Source organism: Rissa tridactyla, chromosome 10, assembly GCF_028500815.1.
Source record: "Rissa tridactyla isolate bRisTri1 chromosome 10, bRisTri1.patW.cur.20221130, whole genome shotgun sequence".
In the NCBI taxonomy this organism is placed as follows: Eukaryota; Metazoa; Chordata; class Aves; order Charadriiformes; family Laridae; genus Rissa; species Rissa tridactyla.
The window spans coordinates 2,022,675-2,050,502 of NC_071475.1; the positions used below are offsets into that span (position 1 = coordinate 2,022,675).

The window sequence follows — 27,828 nt, forward strand, 5'->3', positions numbered from 1 at the left end:
AGGTGTTAACCCCTTCCATACAGTAGCTACCAGGTGTCATGTGTGTATAGCAAGGCCTGGGTAAGGAATCTCTTTCCAAATAGCTTATATGCAAGGCTCCAGTACTTCAAGTTGCCAGTTAGTCAAAGCATTTATGATATATTATACATCATACACACAAAGAACCATGTAGCCTTTCTGATACTACTGTTTTCAGTATTTTGCTTCCTCCTGAGACTGAAAAAAAGGATTTATTTACCTTAATAAAATGAAAAAAGAAAAAAAAAAGCCCACCTCTTACAATTTTCTAGAAGTCACATTGCGTAACACCATGCATCACGTAGCCATAGAGATGAGATGAAACTGCATTTTTCTGTGTAACTGGAAACCACAGCAATGTACCTGCTATGAAGGTGAGATGCCACTTAGAGCATAATCTAACATATTTGAAGAAAAATCCTATCAAACGGTTTAATAATACTGCCTTATATTGCAAATGGAAAAGCGAAGTAGGGAGGGAAAAGGTTACACCCCAATATTTCTGGAACAGCAATTAATGTTTTTCAGCTCCTGGCCATATGGCTGTTTCACAGACTATCTTTAGACATTCTATCTGGGTGTTTCTGACAGTATAGTAGTAGCACACCATCTATCTAGCTCTGTATTTTAACTCCCTAAATGTAAATCAAAAAGCACACACGCACATACACTCAGCTAAGATTAATCATACAAAATTTTAGGTAAAATATTTTTCATCACTGTTAGAAACAGAAATAGTCATTACCATGTCAGTGTTGCAGCCTCTTCCTTTGCAACTTTACTGATACTCCTTAGAAACTTCCATTGGTCTGGCAATAATCCCATTTAAACCAAGTTATTCGCTATTTAGAGTGCATAAAAGTGACAGAATGTGGCTCATTCTTACTACTATGATCCAATAATATATGTTTCTGAAGTACCACATGTTGCAAAAGCATACTCAATTAAAAACATTAGGTATGACATAACATTATAGAACGCCCTTTCAGAATCTGACAATTTTTTATAACCTGTAAAGATCTGCACAAGTAGGAAGCAATTTCTTGTAGATACTGGAATAATTGCTGGCAGTTTTAATTTGTTCCAGAATATAATACAGTAACACTATCAGATGTACATTTGCATTGCAATAGTATAGAAAAATCACTGCAGAAGGAAGACTAGACTGACTTGAGCTACAGTAAGCAATATGATGATTTGTTGTCATGCTTGTCATCACAAGTTCAGTCTCGTAATAGCTACATAAGTGTATTTTGCTTTGAAGCACAGAACATTTTTGAAAGCTACTGCACAACATTTTTATCTTCTTTTCTTAATAAAGCCCCTTTCCCTGTTCAAAAGGAATATCCTGAATTACTGCTGTCCCAATATGTTTCTATTCAAGCTTATCTAACTCAACAGTACAAAGCTTTCATAACAAATAGAAAAGAAATACAGTATATACTTATATGCATTTTTGTGTACGAATACTTACAAGAACAAACCCATATATATATTTAATATGTGTGTGTGTATATACACACACCCCCATATATATAAAGCTTTCATGGTATAAACAAAGCAGTTGGCAAAGCTTACTCACGAAGTGGGACTGAATCATAAAACATTCAACAGATCCAGGCTGTTCTCCCCATTTTCTGCAAAACAATTATTGCCAGATATAATGAACACTCTCTTCAAAGACCGATAAGGATTACATCTAAATAATTTTAGATCTTCAGAAATTCTAAAGCACGTATGAAAATGATAATGTCAGCAAGTAGCATTTGTTGAGATTTATTAAAATTATTTTGAAATATATCCAAGTTCATGCCCAACTTGGTTTTAGAAGCAAGTAATGATTAAAGAGCTTTGCTTGGAAAACTTGACAAAAGGGGAGACTTGTACAAAGGATGAGAGAAAGCATTACATCAGCATAGGTCATTCTTTTCTGTTAAATCTCCATCCATTACGCTGCATTTTCTGTTTCAGCTATACCCAAGGGTTGGATAGGTGAAAAACAAGACATAAGGATAAAAGCAAAACATTTCCAATTCTAAAAGCCTTTTTATTGGTCTGTTGGTTGGGTTTTTTTGCGGGGGGGGGGGGGGAGGATTCAGTGTAGTTGATGGGTTTTAAGCCAAATCAATTTCTGCAATTATTTATTTTAGTCAGAGCTCAATCTGTTGTTACTGCTTTGATTAACTTTTTATGCACCATTTAGTCAGTCAAAGATTTACAAAGTACTGCAGAAAATATGAAAGAAATCCTAAAAATTTCTGGAAATGGAATTGTTAGAGCAGAGTTTATAAATCTACAGACATCTATGAAGTTTCACCTATTGCCAACCATAATTATAACTGTGAAATTCTGAAGGAGGGAAGACAAAACTATAGTAAAACTTTCTATTTGCGAGCATTTATGACATTGTACTAATTGAGGGGCTGATTCACCACCATGTATAACCTGGAATGTTAACAGTATCTTCGGAAAATGTATATAAAATTCTACAGAATTATTCATACAGTTACAGGGACTATCAAAATGGCAAGGAAAAGGACAGTGATACTTTTTTTTTTTTTACATTTAGGGTTAAATACTCTTATCAATGACCATAAAGAAACAAATGATCAACCAAATGAAAACCCATGGGACCAAATAGAAAATTGTGCTAACTAGATACCTAAGTTTTTCCTTCATATTATTCTTACTGTAGATAATACAGAAGTTGAAGTTTGCAACAATTTATCACTTTCCCCAAAACATAAGCATGAATCCAATCATATGTACAGCTCAAGGGTGAAGGAAAAGAGAATGTGCTGAAATTTTGGGAAGAAGCCCAATACTGATAAAGGGAAGGACAAGTGAATATGAAAATGCCTATGAAAACGGCATTGTTTACAGTGTAGAAAGAAAAGGGCAGATGAGAGAATTTGGTAGAAAAATCCTACTATTTATCCCTCAGCACAAGTACCTTTATATTCAGTCTGCTGATATTCTACTCAGATTTTTCCTAATCAGATTAGCAAAAACATAAAAGCATCTTGAAAACAATTGTAGAGATATCCGCTTGTTTGTATCTCTCTCTGGCCTGTGGAAGTGCTTCTCTTCCCTTACCACACAAAAGTGCTGTGATTGACATTGATCATCTTAACAAACCTTCTAACTACACAAAATAATCACATATTCCCTAAATAACACAATGGTATATTAACTATTTTTTCCTAAGTCTTGTTACAAGAGTGTAATATTTGTATTTGCTATGCCCTGGCTAACTATTTTAACATATGTAGCATTTCTGTAGTTCTCCCCACAATCAGAAACAATTGGAAGAAGTATACAAAACGTTAACAGTTTTGAGGAAAAACGGATTTGTTAACATGATGTCATCCTATGATAATGTCACATCATAAAAGATGTGGTCTCCTTCAGTAACACTTCCCAGTTTAAAATAAATGGATACATAGAATATCCATTCAAATAAATGAATATATTTATCTTCAAGCAAGTTAAATGCCAATCATCTCCTTTCCTGTTTATACTTCCATTATTTCATTTGAAGGTAAAAATAAACTCAGAGCTGATTTCTCAAAGCCACACAATTTCTAACCAATGCTGCTATTCAGGATGTTTGTTTATTATTGTTATGTCTGTTATTTTCCTGTTTATTATTATGTCTATAATAATATTTTCTGATATTGCAGAGCTCCATTTATTTCCTGTAAAGAAGTAAGTTCCTTCATACCTTCCCAAGTTGAGGCAGCTATGCAAGTCAGTATTTTTTACTCTAAATGAAGCCTGAAAACGTGGCCTTAAAAATTGAACACAAGAAGCCTCAGAAGCTCAGAACGTACCTTTCACTTTTCAGATATGATCCATTACAACACAAACATATGTTTTTTTCTTTCTTTCTTTCGGGAGTTCTTCTGAATAGTCCCTTTGCCTAAATTCTAGAAATCAGAATGGTTCAGAATCTGCGTAAGTTAAGTCTTATCCCACATAGACAAACAATATAATACGAAAAGATGGAAATATAATTACTGGCATTCATTTGCTAAAGCTATCATTTTCTTTTATATTTCTGCAGCTGGTTTAACTTTGATTGCTTCTGTGCTTTCTCCCAGTATATCCTCTGCATGATGATTTGTCCAAGCTCTGATGAACATTCCCTATTTAACCGATACATTTGTTTTTATCTGAGAGGTTTTTAACAATTTATAGACATTTTCTTTTCAAGGTAAGTTGCGCTTTAAAAGTATATGTATATAGAAGAAGAATAAAGAAGGGGAGAAAGGTATCTGCATAACACCTGACCAAGTGCTTCCTCAGAAAAAATCAGTGGCTTGATCCATTACGGTATGCAGAGGACTTAACTTTCCTCCCTTTTTCTCCACTCTTTTGGACTCTTTATTTTTAATTTAAGATGAAATTTTGAATTTTTAAAGTATAATGTAGTTTTACTTTATTAGTATTTTATTTACTACAGTTTCTTCTTGCTTTTTGATAATCATTCATCTTTGACAGCGCGTACAAATAAACATCATTACTGTTTCAATTATTTGTTTATTTTCTGCTATTTCTTGCTAAGTTTTTGGTTGTTTTTATTTAGCTTTCATTAGTGTATGTTCAAATGCATACTGATTGATTTCTTGTGAGGACAGTTTCTGTGGTCCTCACATCAGATATTTATTTTATATCTGCTGTGAGATATTAATTTTATTGCATTAAATGCTTCTGCTGTGTTCACATGGGACAGTTACTATGCATGCAGTTAAAGAATGCATCAGTGCCAATATATCTCTATCCAAAAGAAGGCTCCTTCAAGAAAAGTAAAAGATCTGACAGCCTATTGGATTTTTATGAAGGGGAAAAATGGAAGAGGGGGGGACATCAGGCTTATTAACTTGGAGCAAAAACTCTTAGCTGTCAAAGGATAATCCTGAGATGCTTGCCATGTCATAATTAAACACAACATGGGCTGATAAAATGCAGAAAACCTACCTAAACTCCCTGCTGTACAGTGAATTTCTGCCTAGACATTGAAGACTATTTTGAATTCTCTGCAGCTTGCAAACTGTACTGAACAGTTGTCAGACTTCTGCATAATGCACTTCAGTCAAGACTTGAGAAGTAAGAAGCTCATTTGTAAGTATTTTGCAGGAGATGCCTTCCTGACAGGAATGAAATCTTAAGTGGTAATCTGTGCTTTTATAGTGTTTTATTATAAACTATATCAAAACATACTTTTAAGAAAAAAAGATGAAACAACCTTCAGAAGAAGAAACACTGGTTCATCCTCACTTAATAGGCTGATCATTAGTAATTCTTTTTTTAAAAAATCCAAACTTGATGCTACAGATCAGTGTTATGTAATTAACATTCTAATCTTGTTACCAGAAAATACCGTTATTTTGATGCAAGCTTTATTCTTCCCCAACATTTGATGGGGAATATATTTGTAAGAATTACGACTCGACTCTTTTGTGTTTTGACAATCACTGTTTGTTTCTTTGCTAGTAAGAATCTAGACAGAAAACCTGGTAAAAATCTGCAGCCACTCAGGTACTTAACTTAGATCACAATCCATTCTTTGCTTGATAATCTTTTGCCTTACAATGCAGTATGTTCTATTTCTACACTTTGTACCAATTCTATGATAAGTATAACACTACACATAAATCCTTTTTTAGTCACATAAACCTTGAAATACGTTTTGTGATGGATTTGATATTTTTTTCATTTAAGACTGCCATGTGAAGAAACAGGACAGGAAATGACTGTGACAAGAACACTGTATAGCGGTGTGCAATTTCAAAGCACCACGTGTCGTGTACAGACAACAAATATGTAGCAAGTACGCTTGGCTTTTTGAAGCAAGGCTCGCTTCAAAAAATGTTTCTTACAAAAGAGGCTACTGCAATATTCAGTGAAGTATGTAATCTCTGAACAACTACAAACAATGGTGCATGCAAAGGTGTGCGTGAGATACCTGTATATAGAAAATACTTCACAAATACTTATGGCAAATGCTATAAAGCCCAAGAAGCCAAGTAAAGCGTTTATCTCAATAGGAAAGTAAGATTCACTGTTGTTCTGATACAGTGCAACTCCACTGGAGCAACAGCCATTTTTGCCACCCATGAATTTGGCTGCAACCCAATCAAACGGATGGTGTTGAAGGTTACAAAAGGAAAAGACTACTGTAGGCTTCAATTTACATAAATTTGGGTGGTTTACTCCTGAGTTTGTCTACCTGCTTTAATGCTGTTCAGTAATGCATATGCAATAAGAACATACTTTCTTTACATACTTTATGTGGTCTCAATGGTCTATTTCTGTGTATATTTCAGTACATAAAAGTACCAATCTTCCACATAATAATCCTTCCAAGGTAACAAGTTACACAAAGACAATGCCTATTAACACAATCTCAAGCATAACTGTCATTTAAATCCATAAATATGAAGGGAGGAAATGTGTAATATCCCACACTGAGAACGAAAGCATGGTCTGCACATGTCTTGGCCACAAAGGCAGGTTTCAGGAACCGCATTCCTCTGCTACATAGGAATATATTTTAGAAATATTCTAGTGTTTAAAACTTCTTAGTGTGTAGTCATCTATGATATCAGATATAAACTCCAATTTATGGACATCACATAAACTCCTGTTTGAAATACTATTTTAAAATCAGAACATGCAATGCTGTGTCAATTGGAGTGCCAAAAAGTAACTGATTTTCTTGAAAGAAATATATTGTTTGATTTCAACAGTCAGTTTATTTGGCATACAGTTCATACATTCATTCCATTAATCATCAAGTATGCTAGCTAAAGATTAACACCACCTCATGCTGGCATTCGATTGCGTAAACTTGATAGTTACTCTTTCGCATTTTGCATTTGCAGGAAGCAATCAAAAAAACCAAGTCTAAAATTGTTCATTTCTGTTCCTTAAAATGTACTGGAAGCAAGGCCAAAACTATTTAGGTTTCCCATTTAACTTCTGAAGACCTGAAAACTAAGTATGAATTTGAACGTGACCGATAGCATGTAAGAGATCTTCATGCTTCGAGGGCTGCTGCTGTTCAGCAGTGATCTTTGTTTCAGTGCTCATGAAGAACTTGACAGGGATTTGCTGTTTGTTCACCTGTGCACGCAGCTTCTCTGTAGTTCAAACTGCTACATTTCATTATGAAAAATTAAATACACCTTAAGGACATTCCTGATTTACTTTACTATATCTGCAGTGGCTGGATATCCCACAGAAACTACACACAAGTATTAAGAGGAAGGATGATGCTGATGATGATGAAGGGTAAAAGGATACGCTTTCTACGAATGTTATGTTACTCTGAAAAGATTTGGGAATCCCTTCCTGCAAAATTAAGTTAAAGCCCAGAGATTAATGGACTTAAGACACATTTGCAGTATATTCAACTATTTAAAAAATACTCCCGCATGCAGCAACAACGCCAAATACAAATCTGGTTACATTCCATGTGCAAGTCCCAAGGAAATGTATTCTTGGGAAACCCTCTCAGCTGCATTTTACAAACCCAATCCCAGGCCGAAGGGCCATTGTTCTAGCCATTGTTCTAGCTTCCAGAAGCTATCACTAACAATGTTGAATTTAATCGTTGTGCCAATCCATTTACCCACCTAGAAAACAAGGATAACAATTCTGAGTGGGGTTTTCCTGAGTATGTAAGTGATTGAAAAAAATCAATGGGACTTGTTCTCTTAAGTCACTTAAGACCAGATATTAATGGTATTTATGTGTCTGGAGATCAAGACAGACACCTGATGGGACTTTCATAACACCTACCTCCCACTGAAAGCTCATCCTCTTATCTTGCTTATACAGGCTATTAGAAAGTTTAATTAATGAGTGATTGAAGTGCTTTGTATAGTGTTTCATGATCCTTAGGAGAGATGCATGTAGCCTGAAAGCATTTTTATTCAGTCCTCTGGAATGATAAGTCAAGGACTTAAGAATACTGGTGATTAATTTATCAGGAAGTGAAACAGACCCTGGTAACTCTTTCCCTGCAAGCATTCCAACAGTCCTTGCATTATAGAAACAAGTAGTATCTCCTCTATTCTCCTTTCGAGAAGCATAAGGACTTTAATAGTTTTCAACAAGCAGTAACAGGAAACAATCTTTAGATTTCTTCAGATATTTCACATCAACTCCTATCATGCCCATTATGCTGGATTCTAATATTCACATAAGGTTCAGTAAATAAAACTACAAAAGTTAATTATAATATGGAAGCATGGCAAGTTAGAATATAGTCCATACAATGAGACATAATGTCATGAATAGTTATATTATCCACATAGAGTCTGGAATGCATGGCTAAAGCACCCAGTCCAAAATACAAAAACGCCTAACGATAATATGTAGATTCCTTAGTCACATATTTCAAAAATGTGTGTCAGTGGAAGCAATTAATTTCCTATCTAGCAAAAAGATAAAGGGAAGATAAACCTACACGTTAAGCCTGGAGTTTTACTACCTGATGCAACCTATGTTACAACTCTTCAAACAAAATACAATAATTGTCTTAAAGTTGAAAGATTCCCATGATTTCAAATAGTAATAAATATTGAAAGGTGAAAAAACTTAAGTATTTTTAAAATTGTATATCAGAGTAGGATTTATCTTCGAAGACTCCTTTACTGGTTCTTCAGAAAACATTTTAAATTATAGCATGTACACTAGATAGTTAGATTTCCTTGCTCATTTAAGGAAGTTTGTCAACAAAGTTACAGGCTGCACATAATGAGACTGACAAAAAATTTGTACTATCAGCATTAGTGCACAATGTACTCTCAGTGCGAGACACAACTTTCCTGCTGTGGGGCAGAGCCATTCTCCTTTCCATTTGATAAATAAGTACTTTGATACAGTCCTTCTCACGATACATAAACATTACATAGGGACTCCTTGTGAAGCTGCGGTTCCGTTAAGGGACATTGGATATTTTTAGAATTCTGCCTCTTAATGCGGGAAGGACACATGGTATTTCAGGAGGAAATTTCCAAGGTAGTTTGAAACAAAAAAAACCAACCCCAAAAAACAAAAAAAACCCTTATCTGGCCTTCACGATAATACAAAGACAAATGTGCATTAATGGAAGCAATAATTTTTTTACAGTGTAGGAAGTCCTTTTACACAAGTTACAATCTGCTTATTTGCATTTAATTGTATAAAAATCTTGCACTTAACAAAATATGGTTCTTCAAAAATGGCCAGTCTTTCAGGAATTTGATAAAGCAATACACGAAATTATTTCGGACACTTTCATCTATGGTGTAGTTGATAAAGAACTAACTTGGCACACTATATGCAAGCCAAACCAGTTCTGCTTCAGATATAAAACAACTTACCAAAGGACAACAGCCTGTTCAATTCAATAAAGATAATTTAGACTTACAGAGTAAAAGGAGTATAGATACTTATATGCTTTATGTATTTAATTTACAGTAAGACTACTAGTCAAAATAAGAGCAAAGGTACATTCCAGTTAACTCCGTCCTCTCTGACAAAACCCACTTAAACACGTTTTACTTTTTTCCATTTGAGTCTTCTGGAACAGAGCACGTGCTCGAGTTCTGTGTAGTGAGGAAGCCCAGTGTTTGTCTCATGGTGCACATGTATGCATTTCCTTCAGAATGAAACGTGCATCCCAGGAGAGAATGTAAATACAAGGCTCTTGAGGATACAATTTTGGTGAATCAACAGGCCAGCTGATATGTTCCTTTGCCCTACAACAGGATGAAATATAGTGTCTTTTTGAGTAAGTAAATGACTGACCTCGTTTCTTCATTTATACTAACCAAGCCTTACTATTTTCATCCTCAAGCCTCTGCTGTCCTTAAGACATGTATTTTGTGCAAATAAGGTGTTAAAAAAACCCCAAACATTAAAAATGGTTTAAAAAAATAAATCTAAAGTTTAATAACTCTTAGCCAGACCTTCAAATACAGCAAGGCAAAAATATTGATTTCTCCTTGTAAGTCAGAAAAAGTAGCAGTAATCTCCATAACGAAAAGTTATGCAAATACTCCCATGCATGGAAGCAAGGGTTCTGAAAACAAGGAGTAAAACGGCACACCAACAATGTTAAGTCCAAAGTAGGAATGAAGGATGAATTCAGAGAGGGATAAAAGGTGACTTTGTTCCAGCTTCCCTGATTCTCACTTTTTTGTTAATGATACCAAAAATAAATACCTGCAGTTTTACCAAATATGATTAGCATGTGATTAACTCTTGATTCTGTAGATGTTTGCTGTAGAACTGGTATGACCTAAACAAAAAAGTGATGCATTTTCTCCACCTATCAAAACTGAATAGTGATGTAGTAGTACAATTGTATTATAGCCTTCCTGTAATCTATTGTGATGTATGAATTCTTCGTAACATTTCATGCGTATTCATTCACAAACAGCATTAAATATAGAACAGAGTTAAATATAGAATATAGGAGACAGGTTTATTGTGTTACTTTGAAAGCGTTCCCCTCCGCCATAATGCTACAGCCAACAACCTGATTTTAACAGCTTGAATTGCTCTTTAATATTAGGGTGGCTTTTTTGAAACAGACTTGTGATTAAGTATCTATTAAGCCTGCATATTGTGCCCCTCAACACTAACCCCTTCTGGAACCTCCAGTTCCATATGTGTAGAACAAGTTGTCTAGATGGTCTTTACTTGCAGACAAAGAATAGAATAGTACTGTTGTTTTCCAAGTCCTGAAACCACTGTGATTTTCATTAAAAGGACTATTTAATCTTAATTCTGATATCATCCTAGACACCTCAGGAAAGGTTCACTACGAACAGAAAAACAGCCTTACCATTTCTGTGGACATCTTGACAAAAGAACAGGCTATAGAGTATATTAGCAGGTACATAATTTAAAAATTAGTTTTATTTACAGCTTCAGATAGCAACATTTGATCAACTACTATCAGCTTTTTGAAAGAACCTGTTTTCACACTTGTCTAGCAAAACACTGATGTTTTATTTAAAAAATAGTAAAATGGACTGCAAAACTTGTTTCAGAAAAAAAATAAAATTCTTTTAGAGCTTGAAACTACATTGCCACCTGCTGTCTCTAACAAAAATCAGGAGACAGGTCTGGCTGGGCTGCAGAATAATAGAAATCTCATAATATGGGAAATCCATTGTGAAGCAGAGGATGAGATAAAAATTTTGAAATTGTGAAGAATTATTTAGTGCCTGCTCTCCCTTTCTTTCGCTTGGCCATGATTGGTCCAGAAAAAGAAGACATGAGTAAACAAGAAGGGAATTACCAGTGAAGACTGCATAGTTAACCATGCTCTGCTCATCATAAAACATTGTCTTGCAGCTCTTATCACATAGTGACCAGATACACACAGCTGGGATGAAATAACAGATAAGAGATTCACGAATGTGAAAAGCTGCTTATTACAGACACAATGTTTTGAAAGAGACCGTGGATACTGCAAGCTGAGTAGGAAGAAGCAAATGCTTCAGACTTCTGTATCTCCTTTAGCAAAGAGGTGACAGTCTACAGGAAACTAGGATTTAATCTCTCAATGGTAACGGTACATTTCAATGAATTAAGTTTTGGGAGAAGGAGGATGGTGAAAGAAACAGGACAAGGTTACGGGTTTTTTAATGCCTTTGAGTATTTTTGAAGGAACTAACAGAACGTAAGTTAACTGGTATATAAACACTGTTAAATTAAGTAGAAGGGATTATGAATACCAACAGAGACCCCACACAAGAAAAAAAGAAAACGTACAACGAAAGGTTAGAAATATGCATACAAACTCACTCAAGTATCTGCAGAAAAAATCCCAAACCACTAGTACTCCATTAAATTAAAAAAAAAACCCCAAAACGTTAGTTAAAATGGTACAGCTTAAAGCTGTATTTCTGGGACCAGGTTAGTAGTAAAAGAAAGTAAGAAGTTGCTGTATGGAACACTACAAAAACTGCTATTCTTGGACAGTAGATAAGGAGACACATGGTGCCTGTTTGAAAGGTTTTCATCCAAATGAAACAGATGATGCCCTTCCTGATGTGTAAGAACCCATTTTCAATGTTGTTGTGTGAAAGCATTGTTCAGCAGACTTTGATAAGCATGCGTTCTTTTGGTTTTGTCTCACTTTTACCAAATTTTTATTCCTGGACTTAATGATCATCCTACAATGTATCAGCTAGACAAATTCATGTTCAGAGGTTATTCCGACATCCCAGAGAGATTCAGAGAGTAAGAGATTCAGTGACATCGATATAAGGCAGCCAAAAATGGCAGCAGTTACCAACGACATAGCTTGTATGTTCTGTGCTTCAGAGGATTTCACATGGAGTGCATTACTGAGAAAAACCTCCAGATTTTCTTTTCTTTTCCTCCCTTGTTCTCATCCCTAAATGAAAGTTTCAAAGACTCGTTAGCTATGTATTAATCAATAAAACCCACATAAATAGCTGCGAAGCAGTATTTGAAAAAAAGTATTTTTGCCTGATGACTGACTTTTTAATTTTATATAAAGACAAACAAAGCAGTTAAGATAATATGGCAGAGAGCAGATTTTGTATATACATTAAATTCAGCCTCATTGTCTGTTTCTCTATTATTGCTTATTTGTTTTCTTTTGTAGTATCAAAAAGGCAGAACTATTACTGTCAGCCGGAGGGAGCACTACAGCATCTGCCCCTATGTGTATGGTACCTTTGGCCAGACAAAATTAACTACATCTAGAAGCAACACTATTCAAGACAAGTCTTAAGGTCTTAATGTCCTTTGAAATTAAGGATTTCGGTAGGCATCTGGCTTTAAGCATAAGCTTAAATGCCATTCTGAATAGTAAAAGAAATAAACGGGCTCTGAAGCATTTTATTGAATCTGACTATAGTCTTTAACTCAGCCAAATCCTCCTTACGTAAGTCGAAGATATTTTTCCCAAAAATGAGGCAAGACGTGGATTCACATAATTTGCAAGTTTACATGTCCTGTTATTCAATAAGCTATACCTCCAAAACAACAGACTGGACGGTGCTTGACATTCAGCTCCTAAAACGCTTCTCAATAACATCACAAACGGAGGACGAACGCCCACCACCACCTACGGCAGGGTTTGGGGAACCCACCAAACACAGAGACGACCGCAACTTCCGCAGGACCGTCATGCAGAAACCACTTAAATAGCCCGAAGTAAAGCAAGCCCAACAGAGTCTACTGAAGACAACTACCCGCTAAAGACAGCAGAACTTAAGGATAAAAAACGTCCTGGGAGGAGACGACCCTCACCCGGCGCCCCGAGCAGCAGCCGCCCGGAGATGTTCCACGCCGGGGACAGCGCCCCCCGCCGCCTCCGCCCGCACAGGGAGCGGTGGGGCCGGGCAGGCTGTTCCGGCCGGCTCTTCCCCTCCTCAGCTGTCCTCCGCTTTCCATCTCTCCTCCCCGGACGAAGTTCAGGGGCCGCCGCTCCCCACGCAGCGCCCGGAACCCCGGGGGGCGGGCGAAGCCCCTCACAGCCTGATCAGGCTGCCCGCCATTTCTTCCCCGCATCTTTAGCGGAAACGCGGCCGGTCCGGAGGCCTCAGAGCCGGGCCCCCGCTTCCCGTCCCTCCCTGGCGCCGGAGGGGCGAGGGGAACCCCCTGTAATCCCCCGTCACGGCTCTGCACCCCCGGCGAGGCCTCCGGCAGCAGCGGAGGGGCTTTGTGCTGAACCTCCCGTGCCTGGGACTCCATCCCCCACAACGCCTCGCTGCGGCCCACCCCGCAGTGTGCCGGGAGTCCATTGGCAAAGCCACCGCTCCCGCCTCCTTGTGCGGGGACGGCAACCTGCGTACACAGAGACCGAGCGGGCGGGCGATGAGCGCCGCGCCCGTCCCTCTCCTCAGCCGCGCCGAGCCATGAATCTGGGGTAAGGAGGGACCGGAGAAAGGGACTCGCTGGGCTCTAGCGACAGCCGCCCCCACCGGCTGGGACGCGGCCCTGCCCGGGCCCCTGACGGCCCGGGAGCCTGCCCGGCCTCCCCCTGCGCCGCGGCTCTGAGGGGAGTTAAGGCGCTTAGTGCCTCGCGGGCGAGGCGCGGTACCGGGAGCCATCGGGGTGACCGAGCCGAGGCGAGCAGCGTTCGGTCCCGCCAGCCAGGGGAGCCCCCCCAGCGCCGCGGGGGGGAACGGTGTCCATCTGCCGGCTCCTGGGTGACCGCTCCAGAGCCCCAACCCCAGCCCCGCCGCCGGCCTGCATCGCCTTCTGCCCCGCCGCCTCCCTGCCCCGGCCTGCCGGCACAACAGAAGAATAGGTGCTGGGCTCGGCTAAGCTGCCGTGTGCTGCTGGAGCGTCTAGAATTACAGTTTCGGGCATTTCTGTGCTGCCGTGTTAATTAGGAAGCTTTAGATGTGTTAAAGCGTTATTTTGAACATCAATCTTCATATTAGATTTTCTCAATGCATGGAAGAAGGAGAAGTGTTTGGGTACTTTACACTCATACACCTAAACACTGCCAACTTTTTTTTTTTTTTTTTTCCTTTTTTTAAACGCTTACGTGGAATTGGCTAGGTTGGAAGGGACCTTTCAGATCATCGAGTCCAATCATCAACCCAACACTGCCAAAACTACCACTAAACCACGTCCCTCAGCACCACATCTAACCATCTTTTAAGTATCTCCGGGGATGGCGATTCCGCCGATTCCCTGGGCAGCCTGTTCCAATGTTTGATAATCCTTTCAGTGAAGAAATTTTTCCTAATATCCACTGTGGGCTCTTTTGTATGGAAGCACAGTTAAAGCTTTTCAGAATACAGCCCCTGTCTGTGATCAGCACTAGCCTTCAAGGAGACCTGTTTTAGCATTTTTTGTAGCACAAACTTTATATTGTTGGATTATTAAATTTTTGAGGCAGGCGTATTGCTATGTATGACAATATGCATAGAAATATACATGGCACACAACAATATACATGGCACCTTCAGCGTGAAGATTTACTTTGTAACATGCAAATCCAAATTTTCAAGCATCAATAATAAAAATATATCCTCTTCAAGACCTGTTGATTTCTTAGTATTAAGTAACTTCTCATCAACGTAGAAAGCTTGGGATATGAAAGGCCATCTGTGGACCAACATTAAATATAGTGTTATAATTAAGTACAATTGTCCTTGGTATTAATATAAAAACCTTACCATTATCAGATTACTTAATAACTCAGATTCCCCCCTCTCTCTCATTTTGCAGTGATGGACTGAAGCTTGAAACTGAAGTGCTGGATGGAAAGCCTAGGATAATTTTAGCTGCTACCGGTATTTTTTTAATCATTCATCTCAAGTAATCTTTAAAGCTTCTTGAAGTTAAACCTAAGATCCAAGCAACATGAAGCACAGCTTTACTGAAATATTTTCCAGATTAGGAAGAATATTTGTGCATTGTAATTCACAAGTCCTCTTACCAGCTCGATACTGAACAGTAGGTTGATAATGAACTTCTGAATAGTCTGTCCATCGGTGAACAGTTGGCAAATAGCCTTGACTCTTTACAGCTTGTCTCTCTATTAATAAAAAAAAAAAAAGTTAAGTACTTTATATATTATATATACATATATATACTGTATATATTATATATCGACTGGCATAACTTGATAATTTCTGTAACTTTGTAGCACCTTACTTAACAAGCAAAAAGAAGCCTCATAACTCTGCTTAATTTACACAGAATTATATCATTGCAGTCACATTTCTGACTTCAAAGCAGCTTTAATATTTGACAGCTGACGTTTATAATTTTCAATAATCAGTTTATTTAGGCCAGATCTCATTGCTGCCACCTGAGATAGACTTTTCTGGTATATGTTAATAATTAAGTATTAATAAAGTCTGTTTTTGTGATTTGTCAGACATACGTTTCTATACAAGCACGAGTCCGCTTTCCCTAACCGTTCTACATAGCAGTCAGGATACAGAAATTATCTGTTTAACGCCTTCTAAACTGTATTTCATTTTCTGCATTTACCAGACAGCTCTCGAATGAGGTGTTCTGGGGTATTTTGAGTCAGTAAGGAATACCAGTCTACTGGAAACAAAATCTTGTCAAACCTCTGAAACAGCAATGGTACAGCTTTCACTTTTTACAACTGTAGTTGGCAACATTGGCTGGGTAGGGCCAGTGTCCATTCGAGAGTGCTCCAAGATAAAGCATTATCTTTGACTTTGAACTAGCCTTGAACAAGCAGTCTTCTCCAGGAATTAACATGTTTATACAACTGCTATAAGCAGTGCTTCCTTGGATTGAATTGTGTCAAAAATTGCATCAAATTATACTACTTCTGAATTTCAGTGTTCTGCACTGTCAAATACTGCTCACAGTCTTTGGGGCTTCTGTAGTAGCTTAAACTGCTACTCGAGATAAATAGGGTTTTTTCTCTCTTACACAGAAAAAAAACCCAAAAAACCCATAGCAGCACTTTGGAGTTACACATTATGTGATGGCAAAGACCCTATTTATGTTTCTTTCTCCTTTCCACAGAGAAGCTGGGTTTAGCATAGCACATAGAATCCCACTTTATTTAATTTATGAATAGCCAGAAAGAAGTCAAGAGGTTACTTTTACCTACTCAGATGAGTGTTGAGAACCCAGTGATAAACACAGCCGGAGGACACCTTTACGACTGGAATGTAATCAAGATGGTTCAGGCTTTAATGCTTGTCTCTGCAGGACAACAATTCAGTGTACTCCCAAGTTTTAAAGTGTTCATCTAGGTTGCAAACTATTAATAGTGTGGTTTTGCAGACTTCAAGAACAGTTAGTGTTCTCCAGTGTCTTTAATTGATAATGCAAAAAAACCAGTATAGGTGCTACCAAGTGAAAAGTGTGCAACAACCACTGCCAGAGCAGTAATTGCATAGTGCAGCTGAAGAAGCCTTGTTTCCAACAGGTATGTTCCACTAAAATATCATCCCTACTATTTTCTCCCCCTTTTCCATTAGCCATAGGTACAGGATTTCTTGTGCTGAGTACTGCATCCCCTCTATTAATCAATATTATAATATTCTTTATTAATAAGTATTACACAGTACTTAATGTTATTTTTGAGACCACTGCACCTCTATGCATCCTGTAGGATTTGGGTTAAAAAACTGAAGAGTATTTCAGGGCATAGGTAAGAGGCACAATAATGGATGGTGTGATTACACAAGTCTTGTTTCTTTAGGCTGTCAGCAATAGAGAGATAACATCGTGTAGTAAGATGGGGCTGAATACAGGGACTATTCTAGAAGGATGTGACAGAAAGTAAACTGAAAAATCACAATAAATAAACAATTAGAAATAGGCCATTACCACAGGGCTCTCTGAGAAAGAGAATGAATATCAGAGGAGGATCAGACTGGCACAATAATTTTATTAGATCCACCTAAAACTGGAAATAGTTACTGGAATATATTTGATTTTTTCCAACATACTTCTGAAGTGTGTATACTGAAATAAAATTTTAAAAAAGTAAAATAACACAGTTGGGGCAGATGTTATGGGGAAAGTACTTTCCCCCTGCCTTACAGTTTACTAATTTCTCAAGATTGTTTTTCAGGAGGAAGTTATTATTAAATACTTCTCTCATATGTTTGTGTTTGTTTTCCAAAAGATAAATCAAAGCCTGCAACGAAGGTAAGTGGAAATGTGACTTTTTTGGTTAGAGCACACAAATTAACTAGTTAATTTGTTAACATAGAAATTTGAAAACACATTTGAACTGTCTAGATTCTTTAATCGATGATATTTATGAAAGATAAATATGTATGTATGGGTCCTTTCCAACTTGAGATATTCTATGATTCTGATTTCTCAGGTTCATAATAGCTGTTAAAAAGGATGGATTTAAAGTTCTATGACTACTTTTACTTTTGCAAAAGGCTTTAGTTTACTTTCCCATGAAGTTACAGCAGCACAGGGAATCATCTAAATCAGAACTTTCAGAGATTAAAAGGATTCTGGTAAAATAGGGATCTGAAGCGCGTTTAAGTTCTTGTTCAGTGGGACAGGTTCTCTCTTTGAATAAACTGGAATGCACTGGGTTGGGGAAGGAAAGAAAGCAGAAAAAGGTCTCAGTACATGGGAGATAATTACAAGTATACACCAGGGACCTTGAAAATGATAAAACTTTAGTACAGAATGGAAAAATCAAGATTGGAATAATACTGGCTGTATATTGAAAGCATCCTGTTTGAAGCCTGGCTTCAGAGACACTAAAGAAAATCAGAAATAATGTTTATTAATTCTTTTAAATGTTATACTACATAAAGTTATTTTTTTATACTGTCATTTTTAAATAATCAAATTTAGGTGCTGTATTCTCTTCCAAGGAATTCTTAGTACTTATGAAGATATTTCATGAGTTTATACTGAGTTAGTTTCTATTGATGTAACAGAGAAGAAAAATGACACTTATTTTACTTGTTCCTTCAATCTTGTTTTTGTTTGTTACCCATGCAGATTTATTTCCTTATTTAATATATGGTGAAATCTTATTGCTTTAACAGATGGGTAACAAAGCCAGAGCACCTAAACAGGCATTGAGAATAAGGCACACTGGGCATGTTCTGAGGTCAACACAAAACGCTTGTATCAAGCAGGAAAACTTAACAAAACCAAGGAGTGAATCAAGCTTATCAATGACAAAAGGCGAAAAACTGCAAGTTACTAAACACTCCTCACATGAAGCCGCAGCTAAGGATCACTCTTTGATTTTCCAAAGAGATAGCACAAACAGATATCCTGATTCAGAGAATCCTAATGTTATTAAAAAAAGTAAACAGAAACCTCAAAACCCACATGTATCAGCCGAAGACCTAAGAAGTTTGGTGTGTTTAACACAAGAACAGCTTCAACAGATTTTGATGACTGTAAAAGAAGGAACTAGAAGTATCTCTGAGAGTCATAATGAAAGCCAAGAGGAAATGGGTAAGATACCAGTAGTTTAATAAGTTAGATTCATGGAAACAGAGGAAAATGTTAAAGCTTAACTTTGAGTTCATAATTTAAGTTTATTTTCAGATTGCAGAGATGTTGGTCTTATGTTTCATGGTCTCAGACAAAATACATTTTGCTATTATGGATGTGAAATTGCCTGTTACTGTTAAGGAACCAAGCATTTCATAATTTTAACAGTAAAAACTAAGGATTGCTTGTTAGTATTCCAGTACTTTGAAGAGCAAAACAGCAAGCAGTTCCATCGATATTTCATGCAAAAAAGGAACCATTTTACATTGAGGGTAAAAAACCATAGAACTGCACTGTACCATTACCATTAGGAGTTTGAAAAAAAGCAATGCCTCAAAGAGATCGGCCTTTCTGGTTTTGTGAAGAGTGTAGGTCTTGCTATGTGTCTCAAGAGCAGTAGTGCCGTTTTCCTCTGGCCTGAAGATGTGCATGTATCTTTTTGCATGAATAGTTGAGTGGTTTGGTTTGGGTTGTTTTTTTTTTTTTCTTCTTCAATTCTTCCACTTAGAGACATAAAAGCTAATGTGTGTCTGTTTGTATTACATCCTTACTCCTGTTTGTGGACCTGTGGAGGTGGTCATCATTTTCCCACCAAGAACAAGACACACTGCAATGAAGTAATTAGTCCCAAAGTCCAAGATCTTAGCCAAGAATAGTGTTTACTGTAAGTCTAGCATTCTAAAAATGCCCCGTGACATTGTAACTTAACGTGCCTTAACCATACAAGCAGGGCCGAAAACAGGTTTGTTAAATAGTGGGGAATTTGCAAGTTTCGGCTGTTCTTAAAGTGTTTACTCAATGCTGAGGAAAGTTTAGTGGTCATATATGTATTTATGTATATTTTTATATATTATATTCTACCATAGCTACTAACGAGGCATCAGAGGAAAACATCATAGTGTTGCTCCAAAAAGCTTGTGAAGTTTCACCTGTTCCAGAGGAAGCTAACTCTGATTCAAGCAGGAAACAAGAAACATATCCGCAGCCAGGACAGAGAGTTGTGTACGTAGATCTATTTTATTGTCTACAAAAATTGTATCTCCAATAAAGATTTGTATTGTAATTCTTAATCATAGTAAGAATCTTTATAAATAACAATTAAGAAGTTGCCTTTAAAATTAACAGATTAGCTTTTTAGATGAAATTATTTCTTTCCTCTCTTTTTCTCTAGAAAGGATTCGTGGAAACCTGGTGACATGTTTAGTACCTTGGGTGAAAGAGAAGGGAAGAAAGCCTTAATAGAATTTAGAAAGACCCAATGGAAGAAGGAATTAGGTACCTATGATATACAGAATATATGTCTGATCAATTTATTACACTCAGGATGCCAAGAAACTGTGCGTTCCTTATGCTCTTTTAAATTCGCTTATATCAGTGCATTTGCTACAAATTGGAAACTATAGAATTTTTTTTAGTCTCCAAGACAGATTAAGATTCTTGAATTCCAAAATTGTACACAAAGATTATCTATAACTTATTGCAAAAACACTTCTTAACCAAATAAATAACATCACAAATAAATATATTCAGTTGTGCTTCATATTTTAGGAGTTACTTGCCACCAGTTTTGCCACATTCGGCCAGTAGTTGATAGCCATTATCGTTAACAAATTCACTTGTTTTTTAATGGGAAAAGCATCACCCTCATCTGTAAACGTGACTGGATATATCAAATTGCAATTTGAACTTGAAACAGTTTGCACTCCTGCACCATCACCAACCAAGGGGAATCTCTGTAGAAAAATAAAAATGTTTAACGCAGTAGTAAATTCTAACAAATTAAGCTTTTTACAGTCCACATGCAGGAGTGCTGTGTTTTGTTTTCAACTTGGGTGTGACCATCTGGTTTCAGGGTTTGATTCTGCATTGTCAGTAGCTCCCACATACAGCTCCATTGGTTTTAATAATATTACGGTAGTCCCAGACTGGTATAATAAAATGGAGAGAATTTATATATGTGGTTATTTCTGTGAGTTTTCCCTCTTCCCCCGGGACACTGTTAAGACTTCAGTGTTTTGTAGTCTTCTCAGAGATTCACCAATTACCTCTACATCTCTGGGCACAGACTCACCCACCATCCTCTTAAGAGCAAAGTCATACTTAAGACTGGTCAGACAACAGTGACGTACTCTTGTAGTCCATTTTACAACCAAAATTACAGGGTAGACTTGCATTGCTGCTAAAAAAAAAAAAACCAAACACAAAAAAACCCCTGCTATGCATCTGTATTAGGAACTCTTACTAGAGTTTGTTTTTTTAAAGATGAACAGGTAGCACTGAAGAAGAAACTGAAAGAAACTTTGGAGGGAGAGCTGGGTTATTTCTGGGCAAAACCTGGCAATAATAAAGCCCATAAAGAGAAAGTGGAAACAACTGACCCAGAAAAGGTAAGGCTATCAATGAACCCTAAAGAGCACACAGTTTCCACAGCACTGTTCCAGAACTGTTCGACTTAATTCATGCAAGATTTTCTTTTCTGTATGAATCCAGTAAAATCCAATCTCAGTGGTCACTTTAAGCTCTTGCCTGGCACGAATTGCTGCAACTCTGTTTCACACTAACCTGTTGCTCCAATTTGTAGCTTAACAAATAAAGATCTTTGTAGCATGAACAACCCATTCCTGTCCTTTCATGTTGATTCCTAACTAAAAGGTATAAATGTTTTCCAGTTCTGTTTTGAGGAATAGTCTGAAATGTAATTCCTGGTTATATAATTATTTACATTGTTCATGATCTCTCACATGTATTTGATTGCTTCCATAATAAGCATAGCAATTTTGACTTTTACTCAGACTTGTCTTTTAAAAAGTCATCTGCCACCCTGAAAATGCTGTGTCAGATAAATATACTCAGGTGAGACTGCTTCTCCAGTGAAACTGATTGCTGTTAAACAGAAGTCAGGGTTGGAAATGGCCTTTTTTTGTGGCATGTTCGTCATTCCTAGAAAAGTTACCACTCTGCCCCCTAAGAATTTGTTTCAGTCTACATAATTAAGAAATATGGGATATGAGATGCTTAGTTACAAGTTTTGGCTGAAGGTTTAATAAATAGAAGCTTCTAGAAATACAATTTACTTTTTTATTATATGTTAAAGGCCATTTAATACAAACAAAACAGGTGAGCTAAATAAGTCTTAAACAACAGTGGTCACTTTATTTGCAGACAGTGTTTCCAGCTGACTCAATTATTATGACTGAGGAAAACTGTGTCTGTACAACTGCTTTAACCACCCAGGCTAATCAAGTTCCACTGAATGTTTCAAGTGCTCCAGCTGGGCAGTCTTCTGATTTCAGTTCTTATTGCATAGCATTTGTTTTAGGGGTAAGATTTTAAATTGCATGCCAGGTTTCTGTACTTATTTATTGACAACAGATGTACATCATCAGTAGTTCTTTTAAACTAGAAGAATTCAGTAGGCCTTTTTGCCCTATCTAGGGAACTGTGTCTGAATGAATGTTTATCAAACTATTGATGCTTTGAAGACCGAGTGTTTTCAAGGCTGATGTGAGGAATAGTATGAGAGGTGTGAGCTGAAGTGTCACTTAGCTTTTAAGTATGCATTAAAGAAATAAGAGAAGTAGGAACCTCTCAGAAATAGAAGGCTTTAAAAAGAAATATATTGATGGCAGAAGGTTCAGGAAGTAGTTTCTGAGTTACTGCTAGTTGGCACTGATTGAAGAGTGGTTTTTGTCAGGTGGCATTGGAAGTTCTCAGTGCCACTGGAGTTTGTTAAATAATACAGATATCCATTAAGAAGCAGGAACAGAACATGGTATCTAGAATTTACTTGAGGCAGATCAGTACTAATTAAATCATGGTGCTGAACCTACCTGGAACACACACTGAGGAGTGAATCATAGGAAGATAGAAGATATTTTTATTCAAGATATATATAAGTAAGGTTTTTTGGAGTGAGAGGCTGATGGTGCAAATTAGAATAGTATTCAAGGAGTGGCTTTTTAGCATCTTTCTAACAACAGGAACATTTTTATGGAGCAGTCAGACGCTTGCTACAGTTACAAACTTACATTCATTTTTTTTGTGCAATAGAAGAGCCCTGTTATGCCTAGCAACTGAAAGCAAAGTTTTCTGCCAAGTCTTTATTATGTGGCTAGACAAAGTACTGAATTTTTTGTACAGGGAAGAGACTAGCACTTCTCTTATTTCAGGAAGCTGTGCCACAGGAACGACCCTTTAGTGCTCTGAAGCATGAGCAACAGAAGAAGTGGCTTGAAGAGCTGGACAAACAGAAGGAAGAAGCTAAGCTACGAAAAATAGAAGAAAAACTTAATTTATCAAAGGTATCTGTGGTCTAGGGACTTTTTGGAATAAGAGAAGTTTTTCTCTCCGTTTTTGTTCTAAGAAATAAAAAAATGAAATTGTAGACCTAATGGAGTAGAGACAAATAAGTAACTACCCATAGCACTTCTAGGTTTTCACTGTAAGTTCATAGGACAGTCTAATTCAACATTCAGCAGTAGCTGTTCCAGGATTTTGGTGGCAGAGAACAGACTACCATGTGTCTGGCATGACGTGTTAGAGTGCTTGCTGCAGAGATGAAAACAGGGATATCACTATATTATTTATTTTTTTTTTTTCCCCCATCATCATTATGTGAAAGTACTAGGGTTTGGAAGGTGGTGTAGAGATACTGGCCAAACGCTTTATAAAAAGACTTTCTTTATAGACTATGGAAGGAAATGAGAAAAGAGAAGGAAAGTTACAGGCAAATACAGCATGTCACAGGGGTGTTCCAATCCTGTTTCTAGAAATATTACTCTGATACATGTATATATGCACACACTTATGCTCCTATGAAACTTTTTTTAAACACTTGTACACCAAAAAATATTAAAGAAAATAGCCTTACCATTTTCACACTTTGGTTTTTCCAGGCTGTTGACTGTAGGTCTCCTATGCTGGATCTAGATGAAAACTGCGTCCAATATAATTGCTTTGCAGATAGAATACCTAAAGAGACTTTTAATACTGTCACTATGGGCCAACGTGGTCAATATAGCTTTTACCCCTGGAGGTTTATCGTATAGAAGCTGACTTCTTTCCTTTACGTGTTACTATTTCTACTATATTAGTAGTTTTAAGGTCAGTGGAATACTCTGCATTCTTATACAGCCTGATACTGACACACTCTTCCAAAGACTCTGTCTTTTGAAGTGAAGAAACATGCAGTGAGATTGTACTATTGCCAGAATCCAGATTTCCAAATTACTGTATGCAGCTTTAACCCCAGGATTATATCATTTCACTATGCCTGAGATGTATTCACATCATGAGCTGTTCGGTATCATTAGTGAACAAGAAGCTTGGTTACCAAAACTTGATTTATATGAATATTCATAGTCTGTGGCCTTCTGGATTAAAAGGATGTAGTTCTTACTCTTAACTGAAGCATTTACAGCAATTACACAATTCCTAGGCAGAAATTCTTCATCTTAGTTCCACACTTTGTAGTACTAGAAGAGAGCTTTCCTACCTATCCTCCAAAAAAACCCTCATTGCCAAGGTTGGTTACATACCTACACACAACACAAGTCTTCTCGCTTCCTGAGTTGTTGAAGGAATCAAGTTTCCTTTGCAAATTGAACTTTTTAACTGTGAAGGGAACACAGCTGTGAAAGGTTACTTCATTAGCTGCCTTGGTTTTTAATTTGATAGCTGTGCTCTGGAAAGATGGTTGCAGTCACCAGCAAGTAACCTAACAGTAATCTCACTTCCAGCCTCCTTTTGAAAGGAAGTTAACAGGCACTTAACTCTCATTTTCTTCAAAATCTTTTTTTCAGGTCTTTTGTTATACTCTCAACCCTTCCGCATATTGCACCATAGACTTGCATAAGAATAAAACAGATTCTACAACTACTCTTGATCTGCTTCTACATCACAGAGTATTCAAAGGGAACAAAACTCAGGGAACAGGAGGAAGAATAATTTGGAGTTTCATTATTTGTACTATGATTTTCTTTCTTCATTTAAAATAGGTGTGAAACTTTTCTGACAGAAGGGGATTTTTGTTTACGGAAATGACTCCCATAACGTTTATTAGATTAGACTAGGTTAGGTTTTTTCCTGCAGAATGCAAGTTTTGAGGTGGCCGTTCTGAGGGAAACAGTTCTTCTTTTAGTCAGAAGAGAAAACCTTCTCAGTACCTATAGCAAAAACAAAGGACCTTAGGTAAAAATCTTTTATTAGTGATGTATTGGAATGTCTCGATTGCCAACACTGAACCAAAAAGTTAAGCCTGGGTGGTACAGAATAGAGACTTAAACCCAGTATGTCACATCTCAAAAGCCTTTGCTGGGATAGCAGTGGTGGCTGCTGTGGTGGAAGAAATTTTGAAAGAAGGCTTATCTTATAATGGGCATGTCTAGCTGCAAATAGGAAGTTAGAGGTTAATATCTCTGCACAAAGCACATTAATTCTGCTACCATCCAGAATTAGAATGGAGGGGGTAAATGTAAGACAGTGTAAAAGATGCCACTTGTTCATGTTACTAGAGACAGGATTTGTACGCAACAGGAGGAGAGCGTGGCAGAGGGCACAGGGTACTGACCTCTCAATCAAGCAGTTCCCAGTACTATTAGAAAAGTAATGTAATGGAATAGCAATATAAATTGAAAAAGCAGTACCAAAAAGCCTAAATCCATGTTAATTTACCTTTTTATTTTTCAATTACTTTTTTTTTAACTTTCTAAGTTTTTGGGTTTTTTCCCTGAAAATATAGTAGTGATAGGGGTTTTTTGCCCTGAAAATAGAGTAGCAATATGTTTCTGCTGACCACGTATATGGATCAGCAGTATAATTTCTGATCTGGCTTGCATTTTAGCAACAGAGAGACTTCTGTTTTCCCATTTAGGGAATTAACTGCTGTCTGTATTGTAGCCCCATAACAGAGCTTTTCTAATGTTTCTGTTTTACAAAATGTATATTGTCTGTTTTGTTAACCATACTTTATAGAAACAGTGTAATTGAGTGCATTTCCATTTTCTTGTTGCTTCATGTTTATTTAGGCTGAAGAGCATGACAGATGGGCAATGCATTTTGATTCTTTAAAGAACCTTAATGCTAATACACAACACCCCTTAAATGGAATGTACAAAAAGCAGCCTGAAAGTCCTTGCCTGTCACCTGACCCTAAGGAGCTGACTGCTTTTATTCACCCTTTTTCACCTGCAGCTTTAGGCAACCTCATACCGTCTAAGGTGGGAAATGCAGAAAAAGCTGCTAAAAACAGTGCTTTGGAACACAGTCAGAAAGTCAGGTGAGTGAGCTTTGTAAGGATAATCATCTTCCCAGACATTACATTTCTGATACTTCCTCAGAAAAAAAAAAAAAACCCAAACCAAAATTGAATAACATTCTTTAAATCTCATCTTTGTATCTTACTCATTTGGCTTTTGCTTTTTTCAGAAATACCTATTGTTTCACTTTTGAAAGACACAAGTGCTTCCATTGTTCATTAATAAAATTTACTGCAAATAACCTTACTTTGCGTCTTACTAAAATGAATTTCATAATTGTAAATTAATACAATAGAATAACCTTGAAATATAATTGATTCTAATCAAGAAAGGCTTTAGGATTATTTTCTTACGATTAAAAACATTTGCATGTTTCTTTGTTCATAGTTTCCTCCGTTCAATGACAGCTCTCCTGGACCCTGCACAGATTGAAGAGAGAGACAGGCGGCGGCAGAAACAGTTAGAACATCAGGTAGACTTCTGTTTTACTGACGATATTTTAATAAGAAGAAAGGATGAAAGGCAGTGTTGTCACATGACTAAAGCATGAGATTTAATACCAGAATCCAGTGAGGCATTTGACTTTCATGCTTCAGGTTACGTGTTTACAGTTGTTTAATGGTATTTCATTCAGTTAGACTGTACTGTTTTCTTTTAATATTTGTACAGAGATGATTGTATTTCTGTAACTGAATTCTAGCTTCAGAAGATGTACAGTGCAATCTTTTGAGCTCTAGTAGGTTTGTCTGCATTTTTCTTCAGTCTCCACTGTTATCAGGAGGACTGATACTTACAGGGACCCACTCAATGAATCTTTAAACTTTTATCTACTTTACTGTCATTTACATTACTTCTGTGGCACTCAAACTGAATGTGTATCTGCACGATGATGTCTCTAGCACAGAGTATAGAAGTCTTAGTATAAATGTAACAAGCCTGTTCAGGTCAAACTGTTACTCTGCTAGATTAAAATACTAGCTTACAGTACAAAGGTAAAAATCAGACCACCATTTCTTCACAAGAAAATTAAAAGCATTTTTGAAAACATAAAAAGCTACTTCTGTTTGTCTTTGAGTATTTCAAATTGCTTTATTGGGGTGGTGGTTGATTTTTTTATTTTTTTTTATTTGTCTAAATCCAATTATACAAGTTTATGGAAGTATATGAATACATAGCTTATAATACCTTTCATGTTATATCTTTTAATTTTCTCTTTTTTCTGATATTACTAGAAAGCAATAATGGCTCAGGTAGAAGAAAAACGGAAGAAGAAGCAACTGGAAGAAGAGCAGAGAAAATGGGAAGAACGAGAGGAAGAACAGCGCCTCGCGCGAGAAAAAGAACAAATGCAGAAACAGTTTGAAGAAGATATGCTGAAACAAAAACAAAAGGAGGTGGGGCTCTGCGTTTTCTTTAGTGCAGATAGTCTGTAATACTACTGGGTTTTGAGGAAAATGGTTCTTGTTCTTTACCTTCAAAGTGGTGTTGACTCATCCTTTTGAAAATTAAAACTATCTGAAATTTAGACATTTGAAACCAAAATCTGTTTCCTCAATAAACTTATAACACTATATGA

The 27,828-nt window shown here is 37.0% G+C and overlaps 2 protein-coding genes across 15 annotated transcripts in view; one reads left to right on the plus strand and one right to left on the minus strand.

The window, feature by feature from the left end:
* Positions 1–1,594: 1,594 nt before the first annotated feature.
* Positions 1,595–13,752, minus strand: LOC128915473 (collagen alpha-1(I) chain-like). Of its 2 annotated transcripts, none has more exons than XM_054215817.1 (2): positions 13,309–13,752; positions 1,595–1,655 (listed from the first exon to the last, which is right to left on the minus strand). In XM_054215817.1, the coding sequence occupies exons 1-2, from the start codon at positions 13,750–13,752 to the stop codon at positions 1,626–1,628; spliced, it is 474 nt and encodes a 157-aa protein (XP_054071792.1). In that variant the 3' UTR covers positions 1,595–1,625. The 2 variants fall into 2 exon arrangements, 1 of the variants encoding a protein (XP_054071792.1); XR_008468640.1 differs by lacking the exon at positions 1,595–1,655 and adding an exon at positions 5,311–9,770 and having other exon boundaries at positions 13,309–13,697.
* Positions 13,753–13,825: 73 nt separating this feature from the next.
* The window catches only part of CCDC66 (coiled-coil domain containing 66), a 39,497-nt gene continuing 25,494 nt past the window's right edge, over positions 13,826–27,828 (plus strand). For 4 of the 13 annotated variants that reach the window (XR_008468639.1, XM_054215807.1, XM_054215805.1 and 1 more), the window contains exons 1-12: positions 13,828–13,927; positions 15,244–15,308; positions 17,642–17,664; positions 18,537–18,957; positions 19,863–19,998; positions 20,168–20,271; positions 21,259–21,383; positions 22,159–22,317; positions 23,166–23,297; positions 26,022–26,272; positions 26,640–26,724; positions 27,485–27,646. Coding sequence is in view for 12 of the 13 variants with exons in the window: in XM_054215807.1 (XP_054071782.1) it covers positions 13,917–13,927; positions 15,244–15,308; positions 17,642–17,664; positions 18,537–18,957; positions 19,863–19,998; positions 20,168–20,271; positions 21,259–21,383; positions 22,159–22,317; positions 23,166–23,297; positions 26,022–26,272; positions 26,640–26,724; positions 27,485–27,646 (1,674 nt within the window). In the remaining variant the exon portion in view is untranslated. Of the gene's footprint in view, positions 13,928–15,243; positions 16,937–17,575; positions 17,665–18,536; positions 18,958–19,862; positions 19,999–20,167; positions 20,272–21,258; positions 21,384–22,158; positions 22,318–23,165; positions 23,298–26,021; positions 26,273–26,639; positions 26,725–27,484; positions 27,647–27,828 lie in introns of those variants that run through there. The other 9 variants (XM_054215808.1, XM_054215804.1, XM_054215810.1 and 6 more) reach the window with 9 other exon arrangements.

Bases quoted from the DNA above. Each gene is read 5' to 3' on its own strand.
- LOC128915473 (XM_054215817.1), bottom strand. From the start codon at position 13,752: ATGGAGTCCCAGGCACGGGAGGTTCAGCACAAAGCCCCTCCGCTGCTG. The intron at 1,656-13,308 runs GTGAGGGTCGTC...ATTGTTTTGCAG, and splicing joins GCTGCTGCTCGGGGCGCCGG to AAAATGGGGAGAACAGCCTG.